Source organism: Miniopterus natalensis, chromosome 20 (genome assembly GCF_054644295.1).
Source record: "Miniopterus natalensis isolate mMinNat1 chromosome 20, mMinNat1.hap1, whole genome shotgun sequence".
Classification (NCBI taxonomy): Eukaryota; Metazoa; Chordata; class Mammalia; order Chiroptera; family Miniopteridae; genus Miniopterus; species Miniopterus natalensis.
Window position 1 is genome coordinate 16,427,650 of NC_142100.1, and position 16,570 is coordinate 16,444,219.

The following is a 16,570-nucleotide window of genomic DNA, read 5'->3' on the forward strand; positions in this document are numbered from 1 at the left end:
CGGGTGCAAGCAGGAGGCAACCAGTCCATGTGTCTCTCTCACATCGATGTTTCTCCCCCCCCCCCCTCTGAAAAGCAATGGAAAAAATATCCGCAGGTGAGGATTAACAAAGCAAACAAAAAATAGTAGCAGTCAGGAGTGAGGTGGCAATAAGAATTGAGGTCCTGGCAGACCCAATAAAAGGGGAAATAAGACGTTATGAAGTTCTCCTCGGATGGCAGTTCCTTGGAGGGTCCGACGCTGAATTCCCAAAGGGCTGCGCTGAAAGGCAGCAAGCACTAGGCTAGACTTGCAGCTCTGCTTTTGACTCTTCAATTCATAACGTAAGTGATCTTGAGAAAACCCAGCCCCTCTCAGAGCCTCGGTTTTTCAATCTGTAACACAGAAGGAAGAGATGGACCTCAAAGTCTCTACGACTTTTTCCATCCACGTTAAATTTCTTAGCGGTTAGCTGGCTGATTTTTCTAAAAATCAAGGGGACGCAGCGGCGAAACAGCGCTGCGGCTAAGAAGGGGTTAATTCCTATTGGCCCCGCCCCCTCCTGGCCCCGCCCCTCCGACCTCAGCGCTCGCTCCGTTTGCACCTTTGACACCGCCCCCAGGCCGTGCGTCCACCGGAAGTACCCACGCGCAAGCAGTTCACTTCCGCCCGGCAGGTGACAGCCGCGGGGCTCGGAGCTGCGGGCTGCACTGTCGCACCGGGAGAGCGGGAGGACGAGGCCGCGGACATTTTGCTGCCCAGCTGAGCCGCGCTGTGGTGCCGGGAGCCGTTCGGACCTGCGGGTGAGGAAGCAGGGAGTCTGGAGAGGCAGGAGAAGACGTGGGGCAGGGAGTCGGGGGTCTGAGGTGAGGGGTTTGTGGAGTCAAAGGTCATGGAGGGGTCGGGGAGCCAGAGCTCCGAGAGTGGCTTCCGGGGCCCGGACGGGGCTGGACTGCAGGTTCATTCATTCACGCCCACTTGGCCGCGGACCTGCGCCTCAGCCGCCCCAGTTCCACAGCTCCTCCTGAGGCGTCCTCCAGGACAGACTCCTAGACTTTGGCCCAAGGAGCTTGCGCTTGGCCAGAGGGGAAACTCCTCTTCGCGTCCTAGTTTCCGCCTTCACACTAACTCCTATGGCCATCCTGAGGCCTCCTGGTCCTTCAGGGCTTTATTTCTTTGCCAAGGATCGAAAAGAAAAAAGAAGAAATTCAAGAAACAGCCGCCTGCTCAGGGGTATACGTGGATTTGGTCTGTCTTTGGTGCCTCAGGACCAAGTTAACTGGGGACACCTGTAATAATGCTAAAAATACTGATGCAAATGCTCAGTACCGGTTATTGGGCCCCTACTGTGTACCAGGCACAGTGCTAAGCACTTTACTTACAATGCTGCATTGAAACTCCACAACAACCCTGTGAGATAGCTACTGTTGTTATCCCCATTTTATCAACCAGTAAACTGAGGCACAGAAAGGTTACATCACACATGTAAGGTCAGTCAGGTAGACAGAATCGGGGTTCCTACCCAGGCTGCCCAGGCTTTTCTGGGACCTGCGAAGTGCAGAGACAAAACAGAAGCTGGAGCAAGGTTGGGGTGTAGGTGCTATTTAATATCTTTAGCTGCCATTATATTTATTTGCAACTAGGTAAAGATGTAGCCTTACTGCTTCCCGTCTAATCTTCACAAGAGGAATTTGATTCACTTTCTTTAGGATGAAACAGTTTTGCAGGCTATCCCTAAAAGTGATTACCTTTCAGGGCAAGAGTGGAAGTTTTTCTTGACTCTTGGGAAGTGTGAGACACACAACAGTCTATCCATGAAGCTAATTTAAGAATATTCATAACCTTTCTTGAGAGTGTTTGAGTTGCATTTCTTTTGGAATAAAGAGGAACCACATGACCTCTGAGAAAAGCACAGGCCCCATGACTTCTTGGCTGGGGAGATCACATCTTGCCTGGGGGGTGGTAACAGCGTTTGATGGCCAGAGAACTAGACTCTGGGAGTCTGAGCCTCATTCCTTTGCAGACATTCACTTGCTCCAGTTCTACCTCAGGAAGACCTGCTGCTGCCTTCTTACCTACTTGGATGTTATAAGACTTAATGAACCCGGGAAAGTTTCCACAAGCTTCTGAAGAAAGCTGTGATATAAATATTACTGTACTACATTTTTAAAAAAACTCTACGATCTGTTCTCCTAGTTCCACTGAATTCACAGAAACTTAATATTGTCACTTTATCCCCATCCTTCCAAGAGAGGATTCGAGATGAAGTGACTTGTCACAGATGGTAGGAACATGAGCAGAGTTCAGAGCATCTGGCTCCCTGTACTGAGTTGAGCCCATCAGGCTCCTCTGACCTCTTACAAACTGTCATAAAGAGTAGCTTCACTAGTTCTGAAAGAATCATACCTTAGAGGTTATGTAGAGATTATCTGTTGAGAGTGGGTTGAGCAGAGGCTTCACCCTGAGTGGCTTGAAGGGCTCAGAGGTATAATGGAAAAAGCACTCCTGACTCCCCGTCAGTCAGCCCTGGGTCTCAACTCCAGCTCAGCAGCTTCCCGGTAGTGTAACCTGGATAACTTACTTAGGCTGGGCCTCCTTTACCTCAGCTCTAAAATAATATTCGCCACCACCTTTCTTTGTCTGCCCCCAGCACTGGTGTGTGTTGGGTTAGATGAGGAAATTTGTGCAGAACCTGTTATTGTTGTAGTGGGTGCCTGCAGGGGGCCTATGTCTGAGGAAAGCTGTCCCCCCTGGTTTGTGGAGTGTTACTTCCTTCTGCAAACAGACCTTTATATACATAGAATTTCTCCCACCCTCTCGTTTTCACTTCCTAAAAGTGTTTCCGAACAAGTTCAGTTTGTTGGTCCTGCTAGCTTTGAGCTTGGACTTTCATCTTTTTCTAGTCATCTTCTGAAACTGTTGCATGTCTTGACTGCTCACTTTCCCAGAAAACCCTCTGCCAGGCACCAAAGCCTGAGATGCTTTGGCTTGGGTATGGATTTTGCACTTTGGTGTATTTCTAAAAGCTGAGGGGGCATCTGTTACTTGAGGATGTTTCTTTTTCTGAATAGGTCTTTTTGCCTAAGATAGGTCACTGAGAAATTATCACAACCCAAAAATGGTGTTTGTGTTCTTTTTCTCTTCACACAGAGAGGAACAAATAACTCGAGAGAAAATGTCGCTTGAGCAGTTGGGGAATCCTTTTAAAAAAGTCCTGCTTGAATATCCATCAGTGGCTCCTCATTGCCTTCAAGCTAAAACTTACATTCCTTCGTGTGACATCCAAGGCCTTTTGGGCTCTAACCCCTGCCTGGTTCTTCTGCCTCATCTCTCTACCTCCTCCCAAGCTCTAATTAAACATTTGCTTTTCTGCAAAGCTCCAACTCTGTATCTCTGTTTTGCTGTTCCCACTGCCTGAACGCCATTTCCTGTCACCATCCTCCCTTTGCTGGACCACTACTTGGTGCCTCCCGTCTGATCATTTTCTCCAGACCTTGCAAGCCTGAACTAGATGCCCTTTTTGATGTCCTATAGCACTGATCACAATGGGTTGTCGTTGTCTGTTTACTTGGCTCTCTTCTAAGTAAATGGCTCTTAATTCTTGGAGAGGACTTATTTTAAGTGTCTGCATCTCTAGCACCTAGTGAAATGTCTGGCACACAGTAGGTGCTCAGTAAGTGTTCAATGAATGAACAGATGAATGGATATTGCATTGAATTGTCAGGATTCCTTGACTCCTAAGGAATTCAGAGCACTTTCCATATCTTCTGTCTGTCCTCATGTCACCAGGGGGATAGGGGAAACATGTCACCAGGGGGATAGGGGAAAATCTGACCAGTGCTGGAATTAACTACTCTCAAACTACTATTGCTACCACCCACCCAGCCATGAGCATGCCTCCAGAGACTTGGGAGCCTCCAGAGACTTGGGGGTTGGAGAGCAGCAGGGAGGTGCCTGCGGTAACCTCTCTCCTTGTGTAGTAGTAATAGTGGCTAACATAGTGGCACTTCTGAGGGCTTTGTATGTATTTACATGTTTTAGGTCACAAACCCCTCAGGTATTTGACATTGTAATTCTCATTTTACAGTTGTATGGTTGTGCCTGTTTTGTTGTAGACCTCTGGAGAGACCCCATCCTACCTGCTGCTGTGGCCACCTTTCCTTTCCCAATCCCTTGTTCTTGGATTATCTCCTGTTAATGGAGTTGAGGAGGAGCTTGGATTTGGTTCTAGACTCCCAAGTCTCATGCTTTTTTGAGTTTTTAGCCTTGGGCTTGACTTCTGACCTTCATTAAGAGGGCCTCCCTGAAGTCGAAAAGCGTCTTCTGTTTATGATAAGAGTATAGCTGGTTGACTCCAGAATACCCAGTGTTCATCATCAGCCAGGATGCCTTAGTCTGATCCCCCAGGTTACCATCTCCTCTGTTGACTTGAGCTGGGAGATGGTAGATTTGGAAGTCAGGACTCAAAACAGGGTCCCTTTTTAACACTGAAAATGTTAGTTACAGCTGAGCTCTGTAGACTTGGGTAGCACATTCTTTTTACAACGCCTTAATTGCTTTGGGGGTCTTAAGCATATTGAGAGCAGAATGACAAAATTTTATTACAGGCAGCTGTTGAGTCTGCCTCTATGGTCTTTATTCTGTGATCTCTAAGGGTTGGGTGGCTGGATATTGAGATACTGAGGACAGAACCTTCATATATCCAGCATTCATTCATCCAGTATTTATTTCATACCCTGCTCTGTTGTCTGGCACTGGACTAAGTGTGAAGGTAGGTAAACAAACCAGACAGTTTCTGTCCTTGACTTGCTTCCTACATTCTAATGGGTGAGAGAGACAAAGGAGAAATAGAAAACAAATGTAATTGGAAAAACTGATAAGCCATGAGGGAAATAGAAGCACAGCCCCCAGCACCTGTTGAAATGTAAGTCAGATCTCAGGACTCCTGCTCAGAACCCTTAGTTGGCTCTCAGCTCACTAAGAAAAAGCCAGAGTCCTTACCTTGACCTGGAAGGCCCCCTCCATTCTCTTCTGACCTCATATCCCCCCCCCCCATTGCTCACTCAGCTTGAGCCACATCACCTGCCTGCTGTTCCTCAAACTGGCCAGTTACACTACCACCTTTGCATTACTTCTTATGCCCAGACAATGTCACCCTATCACCTTCTCTAGGAAGCCTTCTGTGGCCACCCTGGTTAAATTTCAACCTCCCCCTCCCCCAAGCTTCCTATCCTCCTTCCCTGCCCTCTCTTTTTTTTCTTTTTTCTTTTTTTTCTCTGCCCTCTCTTTCTTCATAGCATTTATCACTATCTGAGATACTATATATTTTACTTATTTATCTTGCTTGTGGTTCCTATCTGCCATTAGGATGTATACACCCAGAAGTTCCATTCACTGTTGTATCCCCATGATGTAGACCTGTTTATGGCAGCACGTGGGAGGTGGTCAGAAAACATGAATAGCACTACTGGGGAGTGAGGACAGAAAAGTTCCACTTAGTGCGTGCAACATGGTATCTTTGAAACTATGTCATCTAAACTGAGATTTGAAGGATAAGTTGGAGCAGCCACTCTAGAAGCCAGAGAAGATAATCCAGGCAGAGGATCAGCAAGTGCAAAGGCAGTGAAGAGCTTGACAGTTAGACGAACACTGAAGGAGGCCTGTGGACCTAGAGGGTTATAGGCAGAGAGAAGGCTTAGCTGTCCTCACATCATAGCTTGTGTCAGAGCCCCCTCCTCACCCTTCCCTCAGCATTTGTAACCCCACCTCCCACAATTCTGGTCACTCTATGAGCTGATGCCCGTGGGAGCAAGAGATGGTGGTCTGGCCTCACTGAAGAAAGTGGCCTGAACATTTCTCTCATTGGAGATGTTGCTACCTGATCATCTACCTTTTGCCCTTTTCTTTTCTCTCTTATTGTGTATTTACTTACCTTACATTTATTGGCTGTAAAATGGCCTATGGGGTTTGGCATTTTCAATTTTGATTTTATCAAAATAGCTTGACTACGAGAGCAGATGTAGCTCTGATGCTGGCTAACCCTGTTCTCTAGCTCAGGTTGGTTTACAAAGCATAAAATTTCCCTGGGAGGAGAGTTGAACACTAGTCATTCAAATATCTATTGAGCACCTACTATTTTTCAAGTACCAATCTAGGAGCTAGGAATACAGTAGTAAACAAAATAAACAAAATCCTTGTCCTCATGGAATTTATATTAGGGAGAAAAAATAGACAATATAAATTTTATTCGATGTTAGTGATACATACTTTGAAGAAAAACAAAAGGGGGAAAGAAGGAGGATGGGGGGGGTGGATTGGTTGGGTGTGAGTACACTTTAAATAAAGTGGTCAGAGAAGGAGTCAGTGAGAAAGTGACATTTGAGCCAAGACTTAAAATGGATGTGGGACTGCCCTGGCCAATGTGCCAAAGTTGGTTTGGCATTGTCCTGTGCACCGAAAGGTTGCTTGTTCGATTCCTGGTCAGGGCACATTCCTGGGTTGTGGCTTGATCTCCACATGCATGCATAAGGGAGCATGCATAAGGCAGCCAATTGATGTTTCACTCTCACATTGATGTTTTTCTCTCACATTGATGTTTCTCGCTCTCTCCCTTCCTCTCTCTCTCTAAATATCAATTTAAAGATCTTTAAAAAAATAAAAGGCTTAAAAAAAATAAAATAGGAAGCAAGGGTAAGCCATGAGGCTATTTGGAGAAAGAATCTCCCTGGTAAAGTGAAACATGTGCAAAGGCACTGAGGTGGAAACATGTCTGTTTTGTACAAGGGTCAGCAAAGAGGCCCATAAGGCTGGAACCAAGGGAGTGATAGGAAGAGCAGGGGAGAAGACTTCAAAGAGGTAATGATGGGGAGGGTGTGTGGGAGACAGAAGGGGGTGTACATCTCGTACAGGGCCTTATAAGCTATGAGGACATATTAGGGACTTTGGCTTTACTCTGAGTGAGACGGAGAGGATTTTGAGAAGAGGGGTGGCATTGTCTGACTTAGACTATAATAGGATCATTCTGTCTTTCATTGAGGTAGGTTGTAGGGGACAGTGTGCAAGTAGCTTTGTAGCAGTCCCAATGGGAGGTGATAGTGGCCTGGAGCCTGGTGGTAGTGATGGAGCTGGTGAAAGGCCGCTTCATGGATTCTGGATTCATTCAGAAGGTAGACCCAATAGGATTTGCTGGTAGATTAGATATGGGATATAAGGGCGAGGGGGTATGTTGTCAAGGGTAACTGAGATTTTTAGCCTGAGAACCTGTTAAAAGATGATGTTGGCAGTAACTAGGTAATGAAGACTGCAGGATGAGCCACTTGGGGGTATGGAGGAAGCAAGTCAGTTTTTATCTATCATATTAAGTTTGAGCTATCAACCATATAGACATTCAAGTTCAGACATCAATTAGGCAGTTTAGGTATATGATTTGGGAGTTCAGGGGAGAGGTTGGGGCTGAGGATGTAAAGTTGTGAGTTGTCAGCATTTAGATGATACTTACAGCCTTGACACTGGGTGAGATCACCAAAGAGGTAGAGTAGATGGAGAAGAGGTACCAGGCCAGACCTGTGGAGCACTCCAGTGTTGAAGGAGAGGGAGAGGAGGAGGAACCAAAATAGGAGACTGGGAAGGAGAAGACATTGGGGTAGGAGGTAAAGCAGAGAGCATGGAATCCTGGAGTCCAAAAGAAGAAAGTGTATTGAGGAGGGAGCAATCCGCAGTGTCAAATGCTAGTCAGCGTGAGACTTCCCTTTAGACTGGATCACTGCATCTTCTGCTGGCAAGATCTAACACTCTGGCATCCAAGACCATCTTTGAATTTCATCCTTCCTTGCCTTCAGCCAAGTAGGAGGTCTCGCAGACTCCTAAACATGCATGCTTGTTTTGGCCTTGGATAAGTCACTCCTCTCTGTGTCTCTTAATTCCTCATTTAAAATTACCTTTTAAAGGAGTTAAAGGAGGGAATATAGATCACTTAGCACAGAGCCTGCACCCCGGCCAGTGTTGCTAGTGGTTTAGCTATTCTCTATTCGCTCTGTTAGGCTAGCATATTGTGGGTCTTCTCCATGCCAAATCTGACCCATCTTTTCACATTTAGGTAAGTCTTTCATCTAAGAGGGCTTCCATTTATGCTCCACCAGTGTCCAGAACCCTCCTCCTCTGAGCATTGGTGACAGTTATCAGGAAGGCATGAACACTCTGCTCTTCACCTGCAGTCTTTTACCTGGCCTCTGAATCTGTAAGAACTAGGGAGAAAAGACTGTCCTTTGTCTACTGTATGCATACCCCTGTGTGGGGCACAGTCCCAGTCTCAGAGCTGACAGTTCTCCACACTGTTACACATGCTGAATGGATGACTGCTAATCCCTAACAGATATTCAGAAAGTGTTCCCTTTGTATAGGTGGGAAAACTGAGATATTGAGCTTTGTTCTGTAGTCTTTGGCTTCTTTCTCCATGTCTTGATTAATTTAAGTATTGTTCAGAAGAAGCCCCTGTTACCTTGTTTTTTCCAAGTCCAGAGGATCTTTTCTTTTTCTTGACAGCAGATCTTTCCACATATTACTACTTATAGATAGTTGAGAACTGGCACCTGAAATTAGGTTCCAGAGACTCAGTGTTGATGTAGGAACATTTGCATGTGGTATTTGCCTGCCTTAGGTGTCTTTTTCATTTGAGCCTTTAATTGCTAGTGGGTCTTAGGAAATTGATTTTGACCAATCAATTTTCATCCAAATCCCAGGAGGCCCATATCTTAGCAAGCTCATCTAGACAGACTTTCACCAGGCATGTTACCAAACTTGACATTTCTACTGTCCAAACTGGATGAACTGGTTCTAAAATAACCTGTCATTCAACATTTGAGAGATGTGTGGCAACATAGTTTACCTACCCTTTAGCCTGGAGTGTGTGTTTTCTGCCAGGGCTTCTTTCAGAGTGGAGAAGTTGCCTCACTTGACAGAATGGGAATGTGGGGCCTCCTTATGGGGCAAGGGTGGAGAGTGTCAGAACTACCATTTTCTAGCTGTGTGACTCCAGAAAGATGCCATGACCTCTCTGGGCTTCAGTTTCCTTATTTGTAAACTTGTGATTTTATCAATACCCTTTACATGGTGTCTAGCTCATACTGCATATCCGTTTGCCATTACTGCTGCCACTGCCATCTGTGTTCTGAATTTCATGCCAAGTCTGAAGAACAGCTTATTTTCTCATAGCTATTGAGACACTTGAAAGAGTCTGTCTGTCTGGGTTTGGTGACTGCATTTTCTCAGAGAATAGGTCTGAAATCTGGTTTCTCTACTGCTGACTCACCTTTTAATCTTCAAGTTGGCCTTACCTGTTTCCCTGTCTTTAAAGTGAACTTGTGTACTTACCTGTGAGGATCTTTTTCTTTCTAAAAGGAGACTGTCAGACCAGTGAGGAGTAGCCAGTAGAGTTACAGGGTGGTGAGTAGAATCATTGTCTCTGTTAAACTCTAAGCTGCATAGGGGCTGGGGCACAATCCAGAGCATGCTACAGAGTAGGGGGATATTTGTATTCATGGAATAAAGGAGCCTCGCTCTTGAGACAGAACGGAAATGGCAAAACATGTGGATGATCAAAGTTGTTAGTCTTTTCTGTTCTAAATGAAGAAATGGTGGCACCACCCTAGCCCATTTTATTCATTCTTCCTAGCTTAGTCTTGACTAACATGTACCTTGGAGCAGATTTCTGAATACGTATTCATTAGGCAAGGGTATACAAGTAACAGTTGTCAACACTGAAGTTGGAAGCCACCAACACAGACTTTCAGGGATCACTTTTCCCTGCCTGAATATCCTTGAATTCAGAGATATGTCTTGGCAGGTGGATCAGACCTTGCCAAATATCTCTTTTCCCTTTTACTTTCCTAACACTTCTTCTCTGGCTGATCTCACAATACTAATTGTCTCCTTGTTAATTTACTGCTAATTTACTGAGCATGCAGTGTACTGTGCTAGTGCTGCCAACTTCATGCCTCTCATCCGATTGCAGAGCATGGGCTGCTCTGACATGAATCACTGTCCTGAGACTAGGATAGACCTTACCCTGTCCATTGGCTGGCCTTTTGAAGAATTGCTTGGTTTGTTACTATTTTCCTTCCTACTGAAGACCTAATAAGGTTTGCCAGCCCTGGCTGCATTCTGAATTTTTCTCTTTTGTCCTCTTGGAAATGTGTCTTGTCATGCTCTGAGAATAATCATGCTCCATTTCCTCGTTTCGTACCCAGGAAGAACACTCATTGGTGAGGAAATAGGTTTGTCATAGAATGTGAGGTGTGGGAGGGACTTTATCTGTCATTTAATAGACTAGTTTTCAAACTCTGTCCCATGGAACAGTGGGTTGTCTGAAGCCTGGAGGAAAGGGGAGAGTGGAATGAGCCTAGCTCCCTCTAGGCCCCCAACCCAAGTCAACCAGAGCAGTCCCACTTTTGTTTCTTAATGAGAATTTATCTTTATTTTTTAAATATATCTTTATTGATTTCAGAGAGAGAAAGGGAGAGGGAGCTAGAAACATCAATGATGAGAGAGAGCTGACTGATTGGCTGCCTCCTGCATGCCCCTGACTGGGTACCGAGCCCGCAACCTGGGCATGTGCCCTGACTAGGAATCGAACCGTGATCTCCTGGGTCCTAGGTCAATGCTCAACTGATGAGCCACGCCTGGCTGAGCACCCACCTTTGTTTTTTAAACAGTTTAAAAGCAAGGAGGGGCTTGAAAAACCATTAATCTGGTTGAATTTTTGTTTGGCAGTTGGTAAAAGTAAGGCTCAGAGATGGAGGGATTTGCCCAGGATCACGCAGCTGTTAGTAGCAAAGCTAGTTAGCAACCTGGCAGCCATCTTGGCATTGGATCAGCCTTGCCATGTTTGTTGAAAGTTAACTGCAAAACCTTATGTTCCTGGTCTGTCCAGTCATTGTTGTCTGGCACTCATCAGGGAGTCCTCGTCTTGATCTATTATGGGCCCTTGGTTTTGCAGCTTCTCTGAGAACCTGTCTTTTCATTCATTTTGTCAGCAAACATTTGGTGAGCTCCTGGAATGTGCCAGGCATAGTGCCAGTCACTGGGTTGACAGCATTAAACAGGACAGATCCAAAATTAGAGTTGTGAGGAAGGCTGTGGAGAAGTCCACAATAATTGAGTCGTGTGTTGGGGAGGCCTCAACCGTCTGGGTCCATAGAAGGCTCCTCTGGGCCTGATACCAGTGTTTGAGCAGAGACTGAAGGATGAGCACAGAGGTAGGAACAGTGCTTTGGATAGATAGATGTACCATTGTTAGGTGATACGGGCACAGGATATGGAATTCCCAAGATATAAAAAGGTGAATGATGAAAGTTCGGTCTCTCATTCATCCCTTGGTAGTCCAGTTTCCTTTCTGGAGGAAACCACTGTTAACATTTCTTATTTACCCTTTCAAGGATAGTCGATGCATGTGTAATCATGGTATTTATATTTTTATTTTTTTAATAGAAATGGTAGTAAACTACATATACTTTTAAATATGTTTTCACTGATTTTAGAGAGAAGAAGGGAGAGGGAGGGAGAGAGAGAAACATCAATGAGAAACATCAATTGGTTGCCTCCTACACACCCCCTACTGGGGATTGAGCCTGCAACCTGGGCAAATGCCCTCACCAGGAATCAAGGATGATGCTCAGCCAACTAAGCCACACCAGCAAGGGCTAGCTGGGGAGATTTTAATGAGTTTTTTCCCCCTTCCCTTTTCTCCTAGGGCCTCATTTTTACACGCTTAGATTGCATTACATCTATGTCCCTGGCCAGTATGTCAGTGATTCTCACCAAGGACTTCTTTTATAACTCTATAAAACATAAGAGAAAATTACTCTATTTTAGGCTTTATTCCTCAGTTCCTGTTTTTAAAACCTAGTGGCAGGAGGAAGCAGGCATGTCAAATGGATTTTTTTTTTAAAGTGAGATTAACAGGAACTGGTCCTGTGATTGTGGCATCAAAGTCATCTTCCAAGGATGGGTGTGGGAAGGTAGACTTAAGGTGAGAACAGCAGCAGTTGCTCCTGAAAGACAAAACCAGTCCTTCCAGGTGTGCTCCACTTTTAACTTGGACAGTGCCATCCTCTTGAGCCATTCTGTGGCCTGTAAATGCCGCAGTTTAGGGGTGTCCCAGCCCAGAATGCTGTCTTAGCAAAAGTGACTCATCACACTGGCCAGAGCAGTTTCCAAACCAAAAATTCCCTCGTTATTGCTTTTTTGAATGCGTCCCAAAGATGGAATCCAAACCCTAAGCTTTTTCTTGCCTTAGTGGGCAGCTTGCTTTCAGTGTGGTTCATGTACACAGTCAGATTCATCAAAGAACAAGGTCTTAGCCCCTTTGGCTTCCATTGGTAGGTATGTGATGTATGGTGACAGCTGAGCGAGCAATGCCAGCCCGGTCTTTTCTGTGGCATCTACAAGTCTGAGCTCCTTTAGGATTGAACTGTAGGGTTTTTTCCATTCTTGCAAAGAGAACGCAAAATCTCTTGCACTGACATCCAAGAGGCAACTGCAATGAAAGGACACAAGGAGATAGCCACCCTCGGTAGATCAACAGGGTGCAGGTGATCTTTCACAGTGAAATGAGGTTTTGAAATCTGTGCCCTGGGATGGCTTTGCAAAAGCATTTTCACTTCTCCCCACCTCCCCTTCCTCCTCTACTTTAATTTCCTGTATATAAAATAACTTCAGAGGGATACAGTTTCTGCATCACCAGTCCCATCTGGCCTCTGCAGAGAGATATGCGAAATAGATACTGCAGAGAAGTGGCAGCCAGACACTGGGTGGCAGTTTAAGTTTGTGAGTATGTAGTTGCTTAGCACCTATAAAAGGAAGTGTCATCAAAAGCTGTAGGGGTATCAGCTGCTGTGGTGGTTTGACTTGACTGACCCTACAACTCTGTTGCTTTGTTTAATCCCCCAAATTTCCCACCCTTTCCTCCACCTGGGTGGTGGCATACAACACAGATTCGGCACCAGCAGGTTATGTTCTGGAAATTTAGTGCCCCCGAAATATTGTGTTGTGTCTGCAAATCAGAGGAAAGCCCCTGACAGCCTCCTCTACTGGAGAAGGAAGACTTTCTGGGCAGTGCTAAAGTTAGACATCTAAGGTAGTTTTTGCCTTGTTCACTTTGATTTCCTTCTAGATTTAACATTGAAGGGATTTGTATGTTACTTTCTGTGATTCTTTTGGCCTGTGGTTTTTAGCCCTGTTTGCCTTCATTGATCTCTCTTAGACTAAACTTAACCCTGAGAAACAGGATACTCTGCCGGTTATGCTCTCATGCCTGTGACTTCTGAAGCCATGCAGCCCTTTATTGTGTGATAGATATCCCATTATTTAGTTTACCTGCTCATTCTCAGAGCTCCAAAAAGAATCTCTAGGTTGGTGAGGCTTCTCTGAGAAAGTGGCTTTATGTGCGCTCAAAAGAAAATTGTTTTTAATATAAGTAAACTCCCGTGGGAAACAAATGCCAAATAGTTACATAACAGAGCTGTCAGAGAGCAGTTCGAGGCTCCCTGGGATTTTCAGCGCTTCTTTTTCATTTCCTCCAATAACTATCAACTGAAACCCTGGGCCAGGCATGAAGGGGGAGGATGGATGCAGCTGTGGACCAGACCGATGTGGTTCCTCCCTTTGTGAATCTGCCTACACCCCTGACTCCTGCTGCCAGGACTGGCAATTAGAGTCCCTACTGCGGACTAGCATCATCAGATGCAGTGGTCTCTCATGCACTTTCCCACAGAAAAGTACCATCATCCCTTTTCAACCTCGCAAAGCAAAAGGAAAGTGGAATTCTGTCTTTTTCGTTATACCATTTGGCAGCCAAGCCTTTATTCCATTATCATAATGAGATCCACAAAGGACTTAAGGAAGCCCCAAGACAGTACATACTTGTTTTCTGCTGATCACTGAAACAAAATGTATGGGCATTTCATTTGGGGAACAGCCTTGTTGCCATCCTGCCATAGTACAAGCTTAGCCTGGAAAATTACAGCTGGGCTGAAGAGGAGCTATATTAGCTTTGTTTCCCAAGACTTTTGAAATGATCCTTGACCTCTCACATTCATCCGACCAGAAACCATCTCCCACATAGCAATGAAAAAAGATGTTAATGGGTTACATGTTTGAGACTCTTCCATAGAGGCAACAGAAGGGACAAAATGAGTAAGTTTTCTCCATTCAAATGTCTTTCTGTTGGGTTTTGTGGTTTTCTTACCATGTGAAAGTACATGTGGGACTGGAAGGCTGCACTTGAAAGTCTCATGGTTTTTTGAACTGCATCCTTAGTCACTGTCAGGATTCTGTCCTCCCTGTCAGATGGGAAAGCAGAATTACTTCATCAGTAGAGCACAGGTGCCTGGCCAGTGTGACTCAGTGGTTAGTGTTGGACCGCGCACCAAAGGGTCTCAGGTTCTATTCCCATTCAAGGGCATGTACCTAGGTTGCAGGTTTGATCCCCTGCCTGGTCGGAGCGTGTGTAGGAGGCAACCAATCGATGTGTCTTACATCGATGTTTTTCTCTCTCTACCCCCCTCCCCCCCGCCTTCCTAAAAATCAATGGGAAAAAATACCCTTGGTTGAGGATTAACAGCAACAGCAACAAAAAAATAGAGCACAGGTGCTGAGCTCAGGTGGACCTAAAATGGTCTCTTTTTCTAGCCACTTACAAGCCATGTGACCTTGGGCAAATTACTTAACATCTGTTAAAATATGGTTAAAATCAGTTACCTTTTTGGTAGGGTTAAATGAAATAATGTGTGTAAAAGCTCCCGACTCTAATAGGATCTCAATTAATGATAGCTTCTTTTTTTTTTTTTTTTTTTTTAACATATCTGTTGATTTCAGAGAGAGGAGGGAGAGGAATAGAGAGATAGAAACATCAATGATTAGAGAGTCATTGATCAGCTGCCTCCTGCACACCCCCTACTGGGAATCAAGCCCAGAGCCTGGGCAGGTACCCTGACCAGGAATTGAACCTCGATCTCCTGAATCATATGTTGATGCTCAATGGCTGAGCCAAGCTGGCTGGGCAATGATAGCTTCTTAATAAATGTTAGAATAATCCCAGAATCCCTCTGCTATGTATCCAGGGCACTTGGCTCCTTTTTTTTTTTTTTTCTCTCTCGACAGGTTTATCCTGGCCCCACCCTGGGCTGCCACTTTTTAAAAAATATGTTGTTAATGATTTTTAGAGAGGGGAGAGAAAGAAAGAGAAACATTGATTGCCTACCTCCTGCATGGCCTCTACTGGGCATCAAGTCTGCAACCCGGGCATGTGCCCTGACTGGGAATCGGACCAGCGACCTCTCAGTGCATGGGACAACACTCAACCAACTGAGCCACACTGGCCAGGATGGGCTGTAGCTTCTTTTATCTTTCAGCTGTTGACCAAGAGGAACTAGTGAGGTTAGGTGCTCAGTAAATGTTTGTTGAATAAACAAGAGGGCCTGGGTACTTTCTTTGTTCTTTTGCTTTAGAGCAGCACTTAACACTGTTTTACACTAGGAGGTATCCTGAGAGATGCATTGAGAAAACTGGCCATTCCTCATTGGGAGTGCTATAGAGCCTGCAGTGTATAGATTCCAGTCCTCTTTACAGACGAATACTGCATATCTCTGTTAGAGAAACTTGGAAAAGTTGGGGAGAGAATAAATCTCTGTAGCTTTTTAAACTTGGCATTTTCCAAGCTAATTTGACTTTATGGGGCAATGATAGTACTTCTATGAGACTGTGGTGAGGCTTTAATGAGTTAACATGTGTGAAGAACAGTGCTGGGCAGAGTGAGCACCACGAAGGGATTGCTATAACCATGATCGTTAGGTGCTTTTTAATCTGCGGACTCTTTCAGAGTATGTTGCCAATCCCTAATTAGTGGACATTTAAGTTATTTCCAGTGGTTCATTGGTATGGACAGTGCTGCAGTAAAAACCCGTATATCTTGTGCAGATTTTTCTATGGGAGAGATTCCTAGAAGTAGAATTGGGTCAAAGGATATGCACATTCAAACATTTGCTAGATCCTTCAGAATTACCCTCCAGAATATGATCAGCCCGTTATATAATAGTTCATTTGCCCAGTAAAGAGGTAAGAAGCTATCTTTGAGGGGTGTAGGAAGATAGAAGATATAGGGGGATAAATGATGATGGAAGAAGAATTGACTTGGGGTGGTGAACACACAATACAATATACAGATAATGTATTATAGTATTGTATACCTGAAACCTATATAATTTTATTAACCAGTGTCACCCCAATAGTTCAATTTAAAAAAAAGAAGCTATCTTCCTATAACACATGTGTGCTGGATCCTTTTCTCCTCCTCCTCCTGTGCTCTGTAACTGAAAATGGAGTGGAACACAGTGGAAAGTCACCCCTCTCTTCTGTCTTGCAGAGTCTGGCCACCGATAAGGGACCAAAATGACTGACTCAAAATATTTCACCACAACCAAAAAAGGTACAGTTTATTTCATTGTGGGGTCTTGACCTATTTTTTCCCTGTCCAGCCCTTCTGCTTGCTCCCTGCAGGGGTGGGGCATAGTGGTAGGGGTTGTGGAGGCCTGGAATC

The 16,570-nt window shown here is 45.0% G+C and overlaps 1 protein-coding gene across 3 annotated transcripts in view; it reads left to right on the forward strand.

The window, feature by feature from the left end:
* The first annotated feature begins 702 nt into the window (after positions 1 to 702).
* AP1B1 (adaptor related protein complex 1 subunit beta 1) overlaps positions 703 to 16,570 on the forward strand; it is a 45,531-nt gene continuing 29,663 nt past the window's right edge. For all 3 annotated transcript variants that reach the window (XM_016198599.2, XM_087828681.1, XM_016198601.2), the window contains exons 1-2: positions 703 to 782; positions 16,397 to 16,459. In XM_016198599.2, coding sequence (XP_016054085.1) covers positions 16,423 to 16,459 — 37 coding nt within the window. In that variant the 5' untranslated portion in view covers positions 703 to 782; positions 16,397 to 16,422. The remainder of the gene's footprint in view (positions 783 to 16,396; positions 16,460 to 16,570) is intronic.